The sequence below is a fragment of the Staurois parvus genome, unplaced genomic scaffold (assembly GCF_062004578.1).
Source record: "Staurois parvus isolate SC_StPar_1 unplaced genomic scaffold, SC_StPar_1.0 ptg000179l, whole genome shotgun sequence".
Taxonomy (NCBI): Eukaryota; Metazoa; Chordata; class Amphibia; order Anura; family Ranidae; genus Staurois; species Staurois parvus.
The window spans coordinates 4,320,669-4,338,138 of record NW_028317975.1 but is presented as its reverse complement, the minus strand read 5'-3'; the positions used below and the strand labels follow the sequence as shown (position 1 = coordinate 4,338,138).

Below are 17,470 nucleotides of genomic sequence, written 5' to 3'. Positions count from 1 at the left end.
GCATTCACTATATCTGGTCTCCCCGGACCCCGCATTCACTATATCTGGTCTCCCACAGTACACACAACATGGAAATACAATTATTTTAGTAAATATAAACGGCTAAATCCCTTTTCTCATCAGCAGTATATAGCAGTCTTGTGACTTCTATCAGTGTCCAACAGAGCACTGGTTAAAGCTTGTAGGAGGAGTTTTATTTTGCTCTAGGAGGATGCAGAACCCCTGACCTCTGTCTGGACATTGCTGATCACAAGATAAAAAAAAAAAGGCCTCTCTAGCAATACACACCAAACTGAGCATGTACAGAGCGTCTCCACAAGATATGTCTTATCAAGAGATACGAGGGGGGCACTGGAAGAAGGGGAGGATCAGAGAAGACAGGAACAAATGGCCTTTTTACACAACGCAGAGGATTAACCCCTTAGGTCCCACAGTGAGTATAACAAGCATGCTTTACTGCATCTACAGACTGATTGTACTGTTGGGGGTTTAGTAACACTGAAGATTTTGGAGGTGACCCCCTCCCCCCCTCTTCTACACCCTATACAGTCTCTGAACACGGAGGGACTCTCAGATTGCCAAAATTGCAGTGAAGTGGTCCTCTTTTCTTGGAGGGGGGATCCTCTTTAAATGCGCCGGTCTCCTCCTTGGTGGTGTGTTCCTCGGGAAGCCGCCCTGAGGCTTTCTAGAGACTTTTTCTGGTTGTCAGCTGTTTGCTCCTGGCTGATAGCCGAGGCGGCCTGTTATCTGGTGTGGGAGCCCCTCCCTCCCCCTATGTTCCCGGCTCCTCTGACATGTCCTGTGTCTCTTCCAGTCTACAGAGCGTCAGAGGAGCCACCGCAGAGCCTTCCTCCCACACCCGGGGCCACACTACCACAGGGGCCCCTCCGCCATGTCCTCCGCCAACAAAAGCGACTTCACTTCTCCACCTCCACGTGAGTACCACGCCGCGCCACGGTTCCTCCGACGCCTTATGGTGGCCCCCTCGCCCCTTTTAAACCGAACACCTACTTATTACACAGGTTCTGCGGTCGACTCACTTATCTGCATTATGGGTTGGGTCACATAGGGGCAGGTACACCGCGCTCACACCCATCTGACTACGAAATCATGCGACTTTTAGTGAAGTCGCACCATTTCAACGTCAGATGATATTCCGGCTTGAGGTGTGACTTGCAAGACTTCAGAAATCGGTGCGGCTCCGACCGAGTGAGAACCGCGCCGATATGACCGCTGTAATTGCGGACAATAGGGTGCGACCAGGGGCGGACTGACCATTTGGAAATTCGGGCACTGCCCGAGGGCCCGGGGTCAGTAAGGGGCCCCATGAGATGCCCCTTGTACCTTTTTCATAGGCTTTTTTGAGTTTGGGCAAGGACACAGGGGCCCCATGATCCCCTATTGCCCGGGGGCCCCATGAGTTGTCAGTCCGCCCCTGGCTGCGACTAACCATGCGATTTGCAAGTCGCATGGCACGGCAAACTCGCATGCCAAGTCGCCCCCAATGTGACTGAGGTCTGTGCGTTTTATGCTTTCTCCAGTGCTTTTTTCCTACCCGCGATTTTGATGTGTTTTTGCCACGTTTCGCGTTCTGTTCAGCTTTTTTATTTTATTAGCTCGGGTTCACACTGATGCGGTGCAGAACTTGCAGCGTTTTCAGTGTGAATTCCACACCGCATCAGAATCCCACCCCCTTCATGCGAACCGCTGCAGGTATGTACAGTATGTTAAGTTACCCACATGGAAGAAAAATATTTTAAAATTATTCTTCCCAAATATATTGCAATATATTTGAAATGCTACAAATTTGGCCATATTCAATATATTTTTTTTCAAATTCATTATTGATTACACTGGACTTATATTTCACGGTGTTTTGTGGGCACAATTATAACTTATATAGTTTGTTTATTTTTTGTCACATATAATTTTATGTCACTTAATATTTGTGTAAATAATGCGGGCCATAGACGGGTCGAAAACTGGCCGTTTTTTAATTAAAAAAAACGAAAAATCGGTTGTTCAATAGGCCGGCGTTACCACCAACAGTAAAAAAATCGGCCGATTTTCATCCCATCTACAGCCGGCATTTAATTACTTCTGTCCCTGCAGAGAGCCCTGCTATTATATTTGACATGAAAGTCTTGCAGTTGCAACAATGTATCCATTTGTATCCATTTCAGATACCGATGGTTTTATCTGGATACAAATAGATACATTGGTGCAACCGCAAGTAAGGCTTTTCATATAAAATATAATAGCGGACTGGAATTCTTCTTCTTCTTTTTCTTTTTCTCCTTCTTTTTCTTCTTCTTTTTTTCTGCTTCTTCTTTTTCTGCTTCTTCTTCTTTTTCTGCTTCTTTTTCTTCTTCCTCTTCTTCTGTTTCTTCTTTTTCTCATTCTTCTTCTTTTTCTTCCTCTTCTTCTTCTTTTTCTTCTTCTGTTTCTTTTTCTTTTCTTCTTTTTCTCCTTCTTCTTCTTCTGTTTCTTCTTTTTCTTCTTTTTTCTTCTTCTTCTGCTTCTTCTTCTGTTTCTTATTTTTTTTTCTTTTTCTCATTCTTCTTCTTTTCTTCTTTTTCTTCTCCTTCTTTTTCTGCTTCTTTTTCTGCTTCTTTTTCTTCTACTTTTTCTTCTTTTTCTCATTCTTCTTTTTCTTCTTCTTCTTCTTCTGTTTCTTCTTCTTTTCTTCTTTTTCTCATTCTTCTTCTTCTTTTTCTTCCTCTTCTTCTTCTTCTTCTTTTTCTTCTTTTTCTTCTCCTTCTTCTTTTTCTACTTCTTCTTCTTTTTTTTTATCTTCTTCTTCTTCTTCTTCTGCTTCTTCTTCTTTTTCCTTATTTTCTTCTTTTTCTTCTTCTTCTTCTTTTTCTTCTTCTTTCTACTTCTTCTTCATCTTCTTCTTTTTCTTCTTCCTCTTCTTCTTCTTTTTCTACTTCTTCATTTTCTTCGTCTTCTTCTTCATTTTCATTTTCTTCTTCTTCATTTTCTTCTTCTTTTTTTCTCAATCTTCTTCTTTTTCTTCCTCTTGCAGGTCACGGCTCATGCGCAGATTTTTTTTTCGGTAAAACGATCGGCCGATTTGCCCATCATTGCCGGGAAAATCGGCTGATCATCAAAATCAACCGCAAATTTTGCAACTTTACCAATTAAAAAAAATGTGTCAAAGCCCGAAAAACGGGCGACCAATTAACCCACTAACGGTGTGAAAATCGGCCGATTTTCAACTGGTCTATGGCCGGCATTAGTTTGCACATCAAAAGGAATTAGTGTGACACATAATGCGCCACTAATTATCACTAATAATAGGAGTGGTATTTTTTTGGAATAAGTTTTACATAGTTATTTAAAGTGGCAGCTGATTGGATATAATATTGAATATTTAAAAGCATCAATTGGCGCGGTTTAGTGATTAACCTGATTAAAATATTCAATATATCTCAAAATATATTTCATTAAATATGTGTATATATATATATATATATATATATATATATATACATACACACATATACTGCATGTTGAAATTCGTTTTTATTACAAAATATATGAAAAATATTTAAAAAAATACATTTCAAATATATTGTATGTCTTTAAAAATATAAATCTACAGTTTTTTAAATGCATTTACAAATATATGTGAGAATATATGTTAAAAATCTGAAAAATATATTTAAAAAATATATATTTTTAAAAAAATATATTTTTTTAAATATATTGTTTAGATTTTTTTTAAATATAAAAAAAAGTCATTTTAACTAGAGATGAGCGAATTATTCAAAAATTCGATTCGGCTGATTCGCCGAATTTGAGGAAGAAATTTGATTCGATGCGAATTAATTCGCTACGAATTTAACTTATTAAAAGGGTTTCTAGGCTTCAGAGAGCCTTTAAATTAGTGCAGAACACTGTACCTTTAATTTAAATGCCCTTGGAGATGAGGAAGGACAAGGAGAAGGAGAAGGATGAGAAGAAGGAGAAGGAGAAGGATGAGAAGAAGGAGAAGGATGAGAAGAAGGATGAGAAGAAGGAGAAGGATGAGAAGAAGGATGAGAAGAAGGAGAAGGATGAGAAGAAGGAGAAGGATGAGAAGAAGGAGAAGGAGAAGGATGAGAAGATGGAGAAGGATGAGAAGAAGGAGAAGGAGAAGGATGAGAAGAAGGAGAAGGAGAAGGATGAGAAGAAGGAGAAGGATGAGAAGAAGGAGAAGGATGAGAAGAAGGAGAAGGAGAAGGATGAGAAGAAGGAGAAGGATGAGAAGAAGGAGAAGGATGAGAAGAAGGAGAAGGATGAGAAGAAGGATGAGAAGAAGGAGAAGGATGAGAAGAAGGATGAGAAGAAGGAGAAGGATGAGAAGAAGGAGAAGGATGAGAAGAAGGAGAAGGATGAGAAGAAGGAGAAGGATGAGAAGAAGGAGAAGGATGAGAAGAAGGAGAAGGATGAGAAGAAGGAGAAGGAGAAGGATGAGAAGAAGGAGAAGGAGAAGGATGAGAAGAAGGAGAAGGAGAAGGATGAGAAGATGGAGAAGGATGAGAAGAAGGAGAAGGATGAGAAGAAGGAGAAGGAGAAGGATGAGAAGAAGGAGAAGGAGAAGGATGAGAAGAAGGAGAAGGAGAAGGATGAGAAGAAGGAGAAGGAGAAGGATGAGAAGAAGGAGAAGGATGAGAAGAAGGAGAAGGCTGAGAAGAAGGAGAAGGAATCAAATAGATACAATGTTTCAACCGCTGTATGGAGGGAATGTCACAGAACTGTCAGAAATAGCGGAGCTCTGCAGATACACTTAGCGGAGCTCTGCAGATACACTTTTTGCCGGCTTGGAATTCTTCTTATTTTCATCCTACTTCTTCTTCTTCTTCTTCATCCTCATCCTCTTCTTCTTCTTCTGAGGATGAGGATGAAGAAGAAGAAGAAGTATGATGAAAATAAGAATAATTCCAAACCGGCAAAAAGTGTATCTGCAGAGCTCCTCTATTTCTGACAGTTCTCTGACTTTCACATTTACAGCGGTTGAATCATTGTATCTGTTTCCGAATAAAAACATCTGTATCCTAAATGGAAACAAATAGATACAATGTTTCAACCGCTGTACATGTGAAGGAACGGTCACAGAACTGTCAGAAATAGCGGAGCTCTCTGCAGGGACACTTTTGCCGGCTGATCGGGAAAAATCCGATTCGCGCACCCGAAGTAGGCTAATATTCGGATTCGACGCGAATCAAATTTTTCCTGAAATTCGAATCGAATTCCACTTCGCCTGGTTCGATTCGCTCATCTCTAATTTTAACATATATTTTTAAATTGAGGGCGCTATATAAGTTCCTGAAATAAATACATGCTTTCCTACAATCTGAAACCCCCCTTCCTGACCAGGCCATTTTGTGCGTTACGGCGCTGCATTAATTCAACTGACAATTGCGCGGTTGTGCACCCAAATTAAAGTTGCGTCCTTTTCTCCCCATGAATAGAGCTTTCTTTCGGTAGTATTTGATCACCTCTGCTTGTTTTATTTTTTTGAGCTATAAACAAAAAAATACCAATAATTTTGTGAAAAAAACAATATTTTTTACTTTTTTGCTATAAATATGTCCAGTAAAAAAAATTTAAAAAATCAAATTTCATCATAAATTTAGGCAAAAATGTATTCTGCTCCGTGTCTTTCCTAAAAAAAAAATCCCAATGCGTGCAAATTAATTTTCAAAATAGATAGTGCCGCGCTCCCATGTACCAATATGTATATCTTATACTTTCAAAGTGCTAATGAATAGCTTTCAAGATACTGCATGTATCAAACAATTATTACTAGTGACTCAAAACATCATTGTGAATATTAATCTTCATGCAAGTGACATTAATAACTGATAATCCTAAGGTGATAGTGCCTATTAAAGTACAGTGATATACAAATCAGAAATACTCCTCTATTCTACTGTGATCCTTATATTTATATTGTGCAAACACATATATATTATGTGCACGTGCTTATGATATATTCAATAAAAAAAAAAAAAAAAAAAAAAAAAAAAAAAAGTCTTTCAAAATAAATGTGCAGGTGGATTCTTGGTTCCCTCTCGCCGAGTGCTTAATGGTCTCCCTATGTGCTCACCTCTATATTTGCCTGAATAAATCCAGGCAAATACACTTTTTATCCTTCCAGGATAGATGGGATGGAATGATGCTCTTGAATTATCTCAGAAGGTGGATGTGGATTTATATTTGTTCTCCTGTAGCTGCTCATGAGTGGGTATACTGACCATCTCTCTGAGGATCTCCCAATTCCCCTCCTGGGGCTGTTTCCTTTTCCAGTCCTCCTTATATCAGCTCAAAGGGTGTTGTTCAATTGAGAAAGGAAGACAAACAGACCATAGTGTCTTATCCTTGTGCAAAAAGGGGGTTTATTGCTGCCAGTTGCACAGTAGTATACAATTGTAGTCCAGCATAAATGTGCTCTGCCTCTGTTCCTGCAGTGCTGTCTACCTGTGTCTGTATTCAGATCACCGAGCCTCTCCAGTGCAATGTCGTGACGTCAGAGCCCCTCCCCTACGCGTATCGTCACAGGGTCACGTGACTTCATCAGGGGGAATGATTAGATCAAATTAATTGGTTTATGTAAACGTTGTAGCGTTTACAAATGGCGGTATAGATAGTGGAATATTTTTTTATACTAGTAATGGCGGTGGTCAGAGACTTAGCGGGACTGCGGCGGGCATTCTGACACTGGGGGGGGAACTAACTGTCACTGACATCCCCAGTGACACCAATACAGTGATCAATGCTAACAAAAAGCACTGACACTGTACTAATTGCACTGGGCAGGAAGGGGTTAACATGAGGGGCAATCAAAGGGTTACATAGTTTGTCTGGCTGAAAAAAGACAAAAGTCCATCCAGTTCAACCATAGAAAAAAAAAAGTTATAATCCTCCACCCACAGTTGATCTGTGCTGTGTGCAATTTACTTGGGATACATGCTGTGCAGAGAGATACAAAGCAGCATGTCCTTGCTGGCAGGAGACAGACCTGTGTTGTTTACACACAGGTCTCTCCCCTGTCAGTTTTACCTGCCAGTGGGGAATCTCCAGCCGGGACCCAGTAATTGACACCTCCAGACACCAATGGCTGTGCGACCGCCCGCACCCCCTACCTGGAAATGCAAATCAGGTATATATACATATAAACAAGAGTGCAGCGCTATAAAAATAACCAAAAAATATTTAAAATCTATAACACGTTTTGCATAATTTATGGTGAATGACACATCGCGGTGCAAACATATATAGCGAAATGCAAGCAATACTATAGTCCTTATAATGTCGCTATTAGAGTGACTTAATATAGCGTGAGTGCCCAGTTCAAAGTATCCCAGAAGGTGGAGTAAAGTGAAGGATCAATAGGATCCCTGTTGATACATGGTGATATCCAAAAAAAAACGATATGTGGTGATATCCAAAACCGATATAAGACTGCGCACTCACCAGATGCACAATCAATATGCGCATGTAAGAGATGACCCCTCTTAAGGTATGGCTCCAGGACTCGTCTGGAATAAGGTCTGGTCTATTCCCACAGAGTCACGTCTAAAAGGGGAACGGAGCCATGCTTGATAGCCGAGGGATCAAAACACAGGAATAGACCAGACCTTATTCCAGACGAGTCCTGGAGCCATCTATTGTACAGCGCTGAGCAAACCCTTTGGCGCTATATAAACTCGATGTAATAATAATAATACTTTAAGAGGGGTCATTTCTTACATGCGCATATTGATTGTGCATCTGGTGAGTGCGCAGTCTTATAACGGTTTTGGATATCACCACATATCGTTTTTTTTTGGATATCACCATGTATCAACAGGGATCCTATTGATCCTTCACTTTACTCCACCTTCTGGGATACTTTGAACTGGGCACTCACGCTATATTAAGTCACTCTAATAGCGACATTATAAGGACTATACTATTGCTTGCATTTCTCTATATATGTTTGCACCGCGATGTGTCATTCACCATAAATTATGCAAAACGTGTTATAGATTTTAAATATTTTTTGGTTATTTTTATAGCGCTTCACTCTTGTTTATATGTGGATCTTTGAGGTTGTTTTGGTACATTTAGTGTTCAGCGGCTTGTTTTACTTTTACTTTTAGCGCTTACTTATTTCTATAAGGTATAAATAGGTGATTTTGTGCAGCCCTGCCGCCCTGTAGCAGTAGTTCTACTATAGGAAAGCATTTAAATTCTGCATAGGTGATGCTTTAAATGCCTTTACAGGTGATCATTTTAGAGTCAAGTGGAAGGTCTGGGGCCAGAACAGGGGCGGACTGACAACTCATGGGGCCCCCGGGCAATAGGGGATCATGGGGCCCCTGTGTCCTTGCCCGAACTCAAAAAAGCCTATGAAAAAGGTACCAGGGGCATCTCATGGGGCCCCCTACTGACCCCGGGCCCTCGGGCAGTGCCCGAGTTTCCAAATGGTCAGTGCGCCCCTGGTGGGAGGAAACCAGAGATTACTCGGAGGAAACCCACGCAGGCACAGGAAGAACATGCAAACTCCAGGCAGGTGGTGCCGTGGTTGGGATTTCACATGTTTTGTCCTTACGGGTGATATAAATGTTTAATTCATTTAAAGGTATGGCACAATTATTTTCGTATTTGGATGTTTTTGCATGGCTGGGTTTTTGAGTGTTGCTGTACAGTTTGCTTTTTCACTTTTTTTATTTTTTGAAAGTTTATTTGACCCTGAGCAGTTTTTATTCTCATTTCTATAACATGCAGGGTGTCACAGAATGTGTGGGATGGCGGTTGATCAGTCGCTCCTGTTACTTTTCTGCTGGCGGCGGGGAGAGAGCTGCAGAGGAAATCTCACTCTTTTCTTATCTGATCTAAAAATATTCTCAGAGCCGTGTGGGCGAGTTGTGAGCCGGCCAGCTCTCCGGGATTGTCTGTGTGTGACCCATGACAGAGATAGCGGGACGGTCACACGGCAGGGTCACCCCGGGTCTTGGTGCCGGATATCTAGATAACTGGGGGCTGAAGTCATAGCGGCAGACATTCAGCACCAAGGAGGCAGAGAAAATAGTTATTTTTAATAATAATGATCATATTAGAAGAACAATACCAATATTTATAGCAATATATTCCTCCCAAACTAAACGTGATCAACCCCTTCATGAGGAACGTAAAACAAATCTGAAAGTGTTGCTAAACCCCGGACCCTGCATTCACTATATCCGCTCTCCCCGGACCCCGCATTCACTATATCCGCTCTCCCTGGACCCTGCATTCACTATATCCGCTCTCCCCGGACCCTGCATTCACTATATCCGCTCTCCCCGGACCCTGCATTCACTATATCCGCTCTCCCCGGACCCTGCATTCACTATATCCGCTCTCCCCGGACCCTGCATTCACTATATCCGCTCTCCCCGGACCCTGCATTCACTATATCCGCTCTGCCTGGACCCTGCATTCACTATATCCGGTCTCTCTGGACCCTGCATTCACTATATCCGCTCTCCCCGGACCCTGCATTCACTATATCCGCTCTGCCTGGACCCTGCATTCACTATATCCGGTCTCTCTGGACCCTGCATTCACTATATCCGCTCTCCCCGGACCCTGCATTCACTATATCCGCTCTCCCCGGACCCTGCATTCACTATATCTGCTCTCCCTGGACCCTGCATTCACTATATCTGCTCTCCCCGGACCCTGCATTCACTATATTCGCTCTCCCCGGACCCTGCATTCACTATATCCGCTCTCCCCGGACCCTGCATTCACTATATCCGCTCTCCCCGGACCCCGCATTCACTATATCTGCTCTCCCTGGACCCTGCATTCACTATATCTGCTCTCCCCGGACCCCGCATTCACTATATCCGGTCTCTCTGGACCCTGCATTCACTATATCCGCTCTCCCCGGACCCTGCATTCACTATATCTGCTCTCCCTAGACCCTGCATTCACTATATCTGCTCTCCCCGGACCCTGCATTCACTATATCCGCTCTCCCCGGACCCTGCATTCACTATATCTGCTCTCCCCGGACCCTGCATTCACTATATCCGCTCTCCCCAGACCCTGCATTCACTATATCCGCTCTCCCCGGACCCTGCATTCACTATATCCGGTCTCCCCGGACCCTGCATTCACTATATCCACTCTCCCCAGACCCTGCATTCACTATATCCGCTCTCCCCGGACCCTGCATTCACTATATCCTCTCTCCCTGGACCCTGCATTCACTATATCCGCTCTCCCTGGACCCCGCATTCACTATATCTGCTCTCCCTGGACCCTGCATTCACTATATCTGCTCTCCCCGGACCCTGCATTCACTATATCCGCTCTCCCCGGACCCTGCATTCACTATATCTGCTCTCCCCGGACCCTGCATTCACTATATCTGCTCTCCCCGGACCCTGCATTCACTATATCCGCTCTCCCTGGACCCTGCATTCACTATATCTGCTCTCCCCGGACCCTGCATTCACTATATCTGGTCTCCAGGACCCTGCATTCACTATATCTGGTCTCCAGGACCAGGCATTCACTATATCTGGTCTCCCCGGACCCTGCATTCACTATATCTGGTCTCCCTGGACCCTGCATTCACTATATCTGGTCTCCCCGGACCCTGCATTCACTATATCTGGTCTCCCCGGACCCTGCATTTACTATATCTGGTCTCCCTGGACCCTACATTCACTATATAAAATATGTGATTGCAGTGGCCAAATCGCAGATCACAACCATATTGGTTTTGCACAGAGCAGCCTCAAACCTCCTCCTTTTGGGTTCCCAGCTGGCACTCCTGGCTCTTCCCCACTGCTGAGTGCCCCCATAGAAAGCCACTTGCTATGGGGGCACTCTTGCTTGCTCACTCCAGAACCCCATTCCGTGTGTCCATGGACTCACAGAGTGTGGCTCTGCCCTTCCCCCACTCTCTCCACACTGGCTGTGATTGACGGCAGCAGGAGCCAATTGCTCCCACCTCTGCCTCTTTGTCCAATCAGGAGAGACAGAGCAAAGAGAGCCTCTGCTCTCGTACACATTGGTGGATCGAGTTCGGGATCACATAAGTATGGGGGGGAGGGGGAGGTGCATGCAGAAGGTTTTATCCGTCATGCAGAGAATAACCTTCTAACATTACAGCCACTTGAATAAACGCTTCCCGCTGATACAAACAGGATATTCCAGCATCCTGTCCCCGTCCCCGGGGTATGCTGGGTGTACAGTATTGAAAGGAATGAAAGGAAGACTTGTTAATCAGAGCCTAGCATCAAGTCAATGAATCTCCTGGGATATGGATCTGGTCAGGTAAGTAGCAGAGGGGGTTGTTCATCAGTTTCAGCTGCTTTGGTGTTAATGAAATTAACAACAGGTGCACTAGATGGGCAACAATGAGATGACCCCCAACACAGGAATGGTTTTACAGGTGGAGGCCACTGACATTTTTTTCCTACTCATCTTTTCTGACTGTTTTTCACTAGTTTTGCATTTGGCTAGGGTCAGTGTCACTACTGGTAGCATGAGGCCATACCTGGACCCTACAGAGGTTGCACAGGCAGTCCAACTCCTCCAGGATGGCCCATCAATACGTACCATTGAGTCTATTCTTTCTATTCTATTTTTTTACTTTTCTATTCTATTCAAATTGATTCTATTCTTTTCTATTATATTGTTTGATTTTCTAGTCTGTTTTTATTCTGTATTACTCTGTTCTTTTATATTCTATACTATTCTTTTGTATTCTGTTCTGTTCTATCCTATTTTATTCCTTTATTTTCTATTCAATTTTTGTTCTGTTTCACTCTATTCTTTTGTATTCTATTCTTTTCTTTTGTATTCTGTTTTTATTCTTTCTATTCCTTTATTTTCTATCCTATTTTATTCCATTCTTTTTTTTTTCTAATTCAAATTCTTTTTTTGCTTTCAAATCGTTTTGAAATTTCGGCTGAATTTAGATTTGTTATTCAAATTCATTTAAATGTATTACTTTTGTAATTCATAATTTGGATAAATCTGCGATTAATGGAAAATTCGTCTGAATTTTGATTTGGAGTGAAAAGGACCGCACATGTCTGAGGAATACACTCGATCGCTCGGCTCGCTCTGCTCTCACCATCTTTAGTATGCTAGTAACAAGCCGTTGAATGGCTCCTCTTGTATTTTAGTGACACCCCCTGTATGTTTAATTGTTGGTGACACAAAATGAACAGCTTGGGAAGTCAGGTAATAATTTCCCTCCAAGTGATATGGCTCAGCGTTGATAGCTTCCATTTTGCCGGCAGACGCCGTCGGCTCAGTTGGGACGTTGAGCAGCTGCCGCCGCTGTCCTGTCGGCTTATCTGATTCATAATTCAATCTGTATACCATGTATTGTGTGCCGGGAGACGCCTGCGGGTGTACGGAGCTCACAGCCCTTCCACTGTCCCTGAGAAGGACCAATTCATAAGCCGGGATATAATATGTGTGAATCCAGTTCTGATTCAGGACCAGGGGGCCTGTCTAGAAAGCTGTGAAGGTGACATACATTAGTGCCCGGTCATTCCGGGTGCGACTTGCCATGCGATGAGAGTTTCAAATCACATGGTACCTTCAACGTAGGTAAAGCACCTCAACGTGTTTCACAGGAGACCCTGCGTCTTCAGGAGGCGTACTAAACCCACAACAGTAAAATCCGTCTGTATACAGATATACAGAGGATATAGTGAATGCAGGGTCCGGGGAGAGCGGATATAGTGAATGCAGGGTCCGGGGAGAGCGGATATAGTGAATGCAGGGTCCAGGGAGAGCGGATATAGTGAATGCAGGATCCGGGGAGAGTGGATATAGTGAATGCGGGGTCCGGGGAGAGCGGATATAGTGAATGCGGGGTTCGGGGAGAGCGGATATAGTGAATGCGGGGTTCGGGGAGAGTGGATATAGTGAATGCGGGGTCCGGGGAGAGCGGATATAGTGAATGCAGGGTCCGGGGAGAGCGGATATAGTGAATGCAGGGTCCGGGGAGAGCGGATATAGTGAATGCGGGGTCCGTGGAGAGCGGATATAGGGAATGCAGGGTCCGGGGAGACCAGCTATAGTGAATGCGGGGTCCGGGGAGAGTGGATATAGTCAATGCGGGGTCCGGGGAGAGCGGATATAGTGAATGTAGGGTCCTGGGAGACCGGATATAGTGAATGCAGGGTCCGGGGAGAGTGGATATAGTGAATGCAGGGTCCGGGGAGAGTGGATATAGTGAATGCAGGGTCCGGGGAGACCGGATATAGTGAATGCAGGGTCCGGGGAAAGTGGATATAGTGAATGCAGGGTCCGGGGAGACTGGATATAGTGAATGCGGGGTCCGGGAGAGCGGATATAGTGAATGCAGGGTCCGGGGAGAGCGGATATAGGGAATGCAGGGTCCGGGGAGACCAGCTATAGTGAATGCGGGGTCCGGGGAGAGTGGATATAGTGAATGCAGGGTCCGGGGAGACCAGATATAGTGAATGCGGGGTCCGGGGAGACCAGATATAGTGAATGCGGGGTCCGTGGAGACCGGATATAGTGAATGCGGGGTCCGGGGAGAGCGGATTTAGTGAATGCGGGGTCCGGGGAGAGCAGATATAGTGAATGCGGGGTCCGGGGAGAGCAGATATAGTGAATGCTGGGTCCGGGGAGAGCGGATATAGTGAATGCAGGGTCCGGGGAGAGCAGATATAGTGAATGCAGGGTCCAGGGAGAGCAGATATAGTGAATGCAGGGTCCGGGGAGAGCAGATATAGTGAATGCAGGGTCCAGGGAGAGCAGATATAGTGAATGCAGGGTCCAGGGAGAGCAGATATAGTGAATGCAGGGTCCGGGGAGAGCAGATATAGTGAATGCAGGGTCCAGGGAGAGCAGATATAGGGAATGCGGGGTCCGGGGTTTAGTAACACTTTAAGGGAGGAAATAGTCTATTTTGTATACAATTTTTATATTTTCAACTTTTCAATTCTTGTAATAAAATTGTGTATTTTTATTTTTTTTTTTTTTTTTCCAAAAAAAAACGTTTTATTGAAGTATGAAAGGTAAACAAATGATAGACAGATACGGATCGCAGTCCGTGCAAAGTTTCTAGTACGTTCTCCCGTAACGCAGACGGGATCAAGACAATATATTAATTTGTATAACATCAGAGGACGGAGTTCCACAGTAAGGCAAAAGTGATAGACGTAACCATAGCAAAACTGACAGTAGCATGTACTTTCGATAATTAAGGTATACACTAGGCTCTATGTAAGGAAAGTATACATAAGCGGATTCTGAAGTGGTCGTCAAAAGTATCCTCTCAAGGCATCTATGACATATATTTCCATCTCAAAAAAAAAATGTGGGTTACTGTTGTAGAATATTGTTACATCTGTATAGCTATGGGTGTTCCGTACCGAATGAGAATAATAGCTAATTAGACTATGAGAAAAGAGGGTGTAAATGAGAGAAAGAAAAGAAAAGAAAGAGAGGAGCGTGGGGATGGAGGAAGAATATGAGATGAGATATCAAAATGAGGTGGGAGGAGACGCACATGACAAATAGAAGGGGGGAATGGGGGTGTATTTTTATTTTATACATTGCAATCGTGTCCCGGAACCTAAAATCCCATCTTTTCGTTCTGCCTTAGTATCAATATTAAAAAATCGTGAAGGCAGCAAATAAAGAAGCACACTGAACCTCCAAACGTTCGGCAATAATTGATGACTGAAGCGGCACAACGATCTACTTCTGTTCCGAGTGTAGAAATCACGGAGGGCGCAGACATCGAACACCTTTACATCCGGCTCTGAGTGGGTTTTGTTGGAGTTTTGTCTTCCTCCTTCCTTTCTCTCCCCATGACCCAGGCCTCCTGCCAGGACTTGGCGGTATGACGTCTCCCCGTGACCCGGGCCTCCTGCCAGGACTCAAAGGTATTACGGATTCTGCGTCCGTTATCTCTCTGGAAGAGTTTCCTTCCAGTGGCTCTGAGAACTCCTGAGGAGGCGCTAAGCTGTTTATCAGCGGAGTGCAGGAGCTGGTGGGGGGGGGGGGAAGAGTTGGGCGGCTGGTCTTTGTAGTGTGCCCCAGGAATGTGCGCGGTCTGCTACCACCGTCAGATAAGGACCGTGCGACTCCCAGTCTACAGGAACTGATGGCAACACTCACCGCAGGGATGGGCGGCATAGGGTGGGGGACTACAAGCCCCAGCAAGACTTAGCAACCTGCTGTGATGCTCCCATTATACATACCTGTCTGTAATATTCCACGCTGTTTAGTAACCAGGGGCGGACTGACCATTGGGAAACTCGGGCACTACCCGAGGGCCCGGGGTCAGTAGGGGGCCCCATGAGATGCCCCTGGTACCTTTTTCATAGGCTTTTTTGAGTTTGGGTAAGGACACAGAGGCCCCATGATCCCCTATTGCCCGGGGGCCCCATAATTTATCAGTCTGCCCCTGGCGGTAACATTGTGTTATTTAACCCCTTGACGCCAATGTCACACAAATATGAGGCCTCACAGAACTGGGCTTTTTTTCTGTGGGGGCCGCATATTTTTGTACTTGTCTTTGTGCTGGCAGTGCGTCATACTGCGAGCTCCCAGCACAAAGACCACGGTGTCACTGAGAGCCCCGAGTCCCGTTCAAACAATCCGGACTCCCGATTCCGGGGCACATGATTGCTGTGATAGCCTCTGATTGGCTATCACAGTGATCAGTCACTGTACAGCCCAGCCCCCTTGTTTTTTTTTCTTTCTCTATGCATGAAGGAGAGAGATACATTGTATCATTATATACATTCCATTATACATTGTATCATTATATACATTTCATTATACATTGTATCATTATATACATCCTATTATACATTGTATCATTATATACATCCTATTATACGTTGTAGCATTATATACATTCCATTATACATTGTATCATTATATACATCCCATTATACATTGTATCATTATATACATTTCATTATACATTGTATCATTATATACATCCTATTATACATTGTATCATTATATACATCCTATTATACATTGTATCATTATATACATCATATTATACATTGTATCATTATATACATTCCATTATACATTGTATCATTATATACATTCCATTATACATTGTATCATTATATACATTTCATTATACATTGTATCATTATATACATCCTATTATACATTGTATCATTATATACATCATATTATACATTGTATCATTATGTACATCCTATTATACATTGTATCATTATATACATTCCATTATACATTGTATCATTATTTACATCCTATTATACATTATATCATTATATACATTCCATTATACATTGTATCATTATATACATTCCATTATACATTGTATCATTATATACATTTCATTATACATTGTATCATTATATACATCCTATTATACATTGTATCATTATATACATCCTATTATACATTGTATCATTATATACATCCTATTATACATTGTATCATTATATACATCATATTATACATTGTATCATTATATACATCCTATTATACGTTGTAGCATTATATACATTCCATTATACATTGTATCATTATATACATCCCATTATACATTGTATCATTATATACATTCCATTATACATTGTATCATTATATACATTCCATTATACATTGTATCATTATATACATTTCATTATACATTGTATCATTATATACATCCTATTATACATTGTATCATTATATACATCCTATTATACATTGTATCATTATATACATCATATTATACATTGTATCATTATATACATCCTATTATACATTGTATCATTATATACATTCCATTATACATTGTATCATTATATACATTCCATTATACATTGTATCATTATATACATTTCATTATACATTGTATCATTATATACATCCTATTATACATTGTATCATTATATACATCATATTATACATTGTATCATTATGTACATCCTATTATACATTGTATCATTATATACATTCCATTATACATTGTATCATTATTTACATCCTATTATACATTATATCATTATATACATTCCATTATACATTGTATCATTATATACATTCCATTATACATTGTATCATTATATACATTTTATTATATATTTTATCATTATATACATTCCATTATACATTGTATCATTATATACATTCCATTATACATTGTATCGTTATATACATTCCATTATACATTGTATCGTTATATACATTCCATTATACATGGTATCTCTCTAACTCCTAATATAGAGAGAAAAAAAAAGTTTGAAAAAAAAAGATACATAGATAAATATTAAAAAAAATGAAATAAAAAAATAAAGAAAAAATACCTAGATCAAGGTTTGATCTAGTTCAGTGCTGGGGTTATTGTTTGAGTCAAGGTCAGGGTCAAAGGTCAATGTGAAAGGGTCAGGGTCAAAGGTCAGGATTAAAAAAAAATTGGTATCAGTGTCAGTTAGTGTCAGTGTGTTTTAGGTAAAAAAAA

The 17,470-nt window shown here is 42.1% G+C and overlaps 1 protein-coding gene across 2 annotated transcripts in view; it reads left to right on the top strand.

Annotated features, from left to right (window-relative positions):
• The first annotated feature begins 778 nt into the window (after positions 1-778).
• Positions 779-17,470, top strand: part of LOC149462255 (glycophorin-C-like) — a 45,502-nt gene continuing 28,810 nt past the window's right edge. The window contains exons 1-2 of one of the 2 annotated variants that reach the window (XM_089677192.1): positions 797-935; positions 14,630-14,912. In XM_089677192.1, the coding sequence (XP_089533318.1) occupies positions 14,870-14,912 (43 nt within the window). In that variant the 5' untranslated portion in view covers positions 797-935; positions 14,630-14,869. Of the gene's footprint in view, positions 936-14,629; positions 14,913-17,470 lie in introns of both variants that reach the window. The other variant, XM_089677191.1, reaches the window with a different exon arrangement.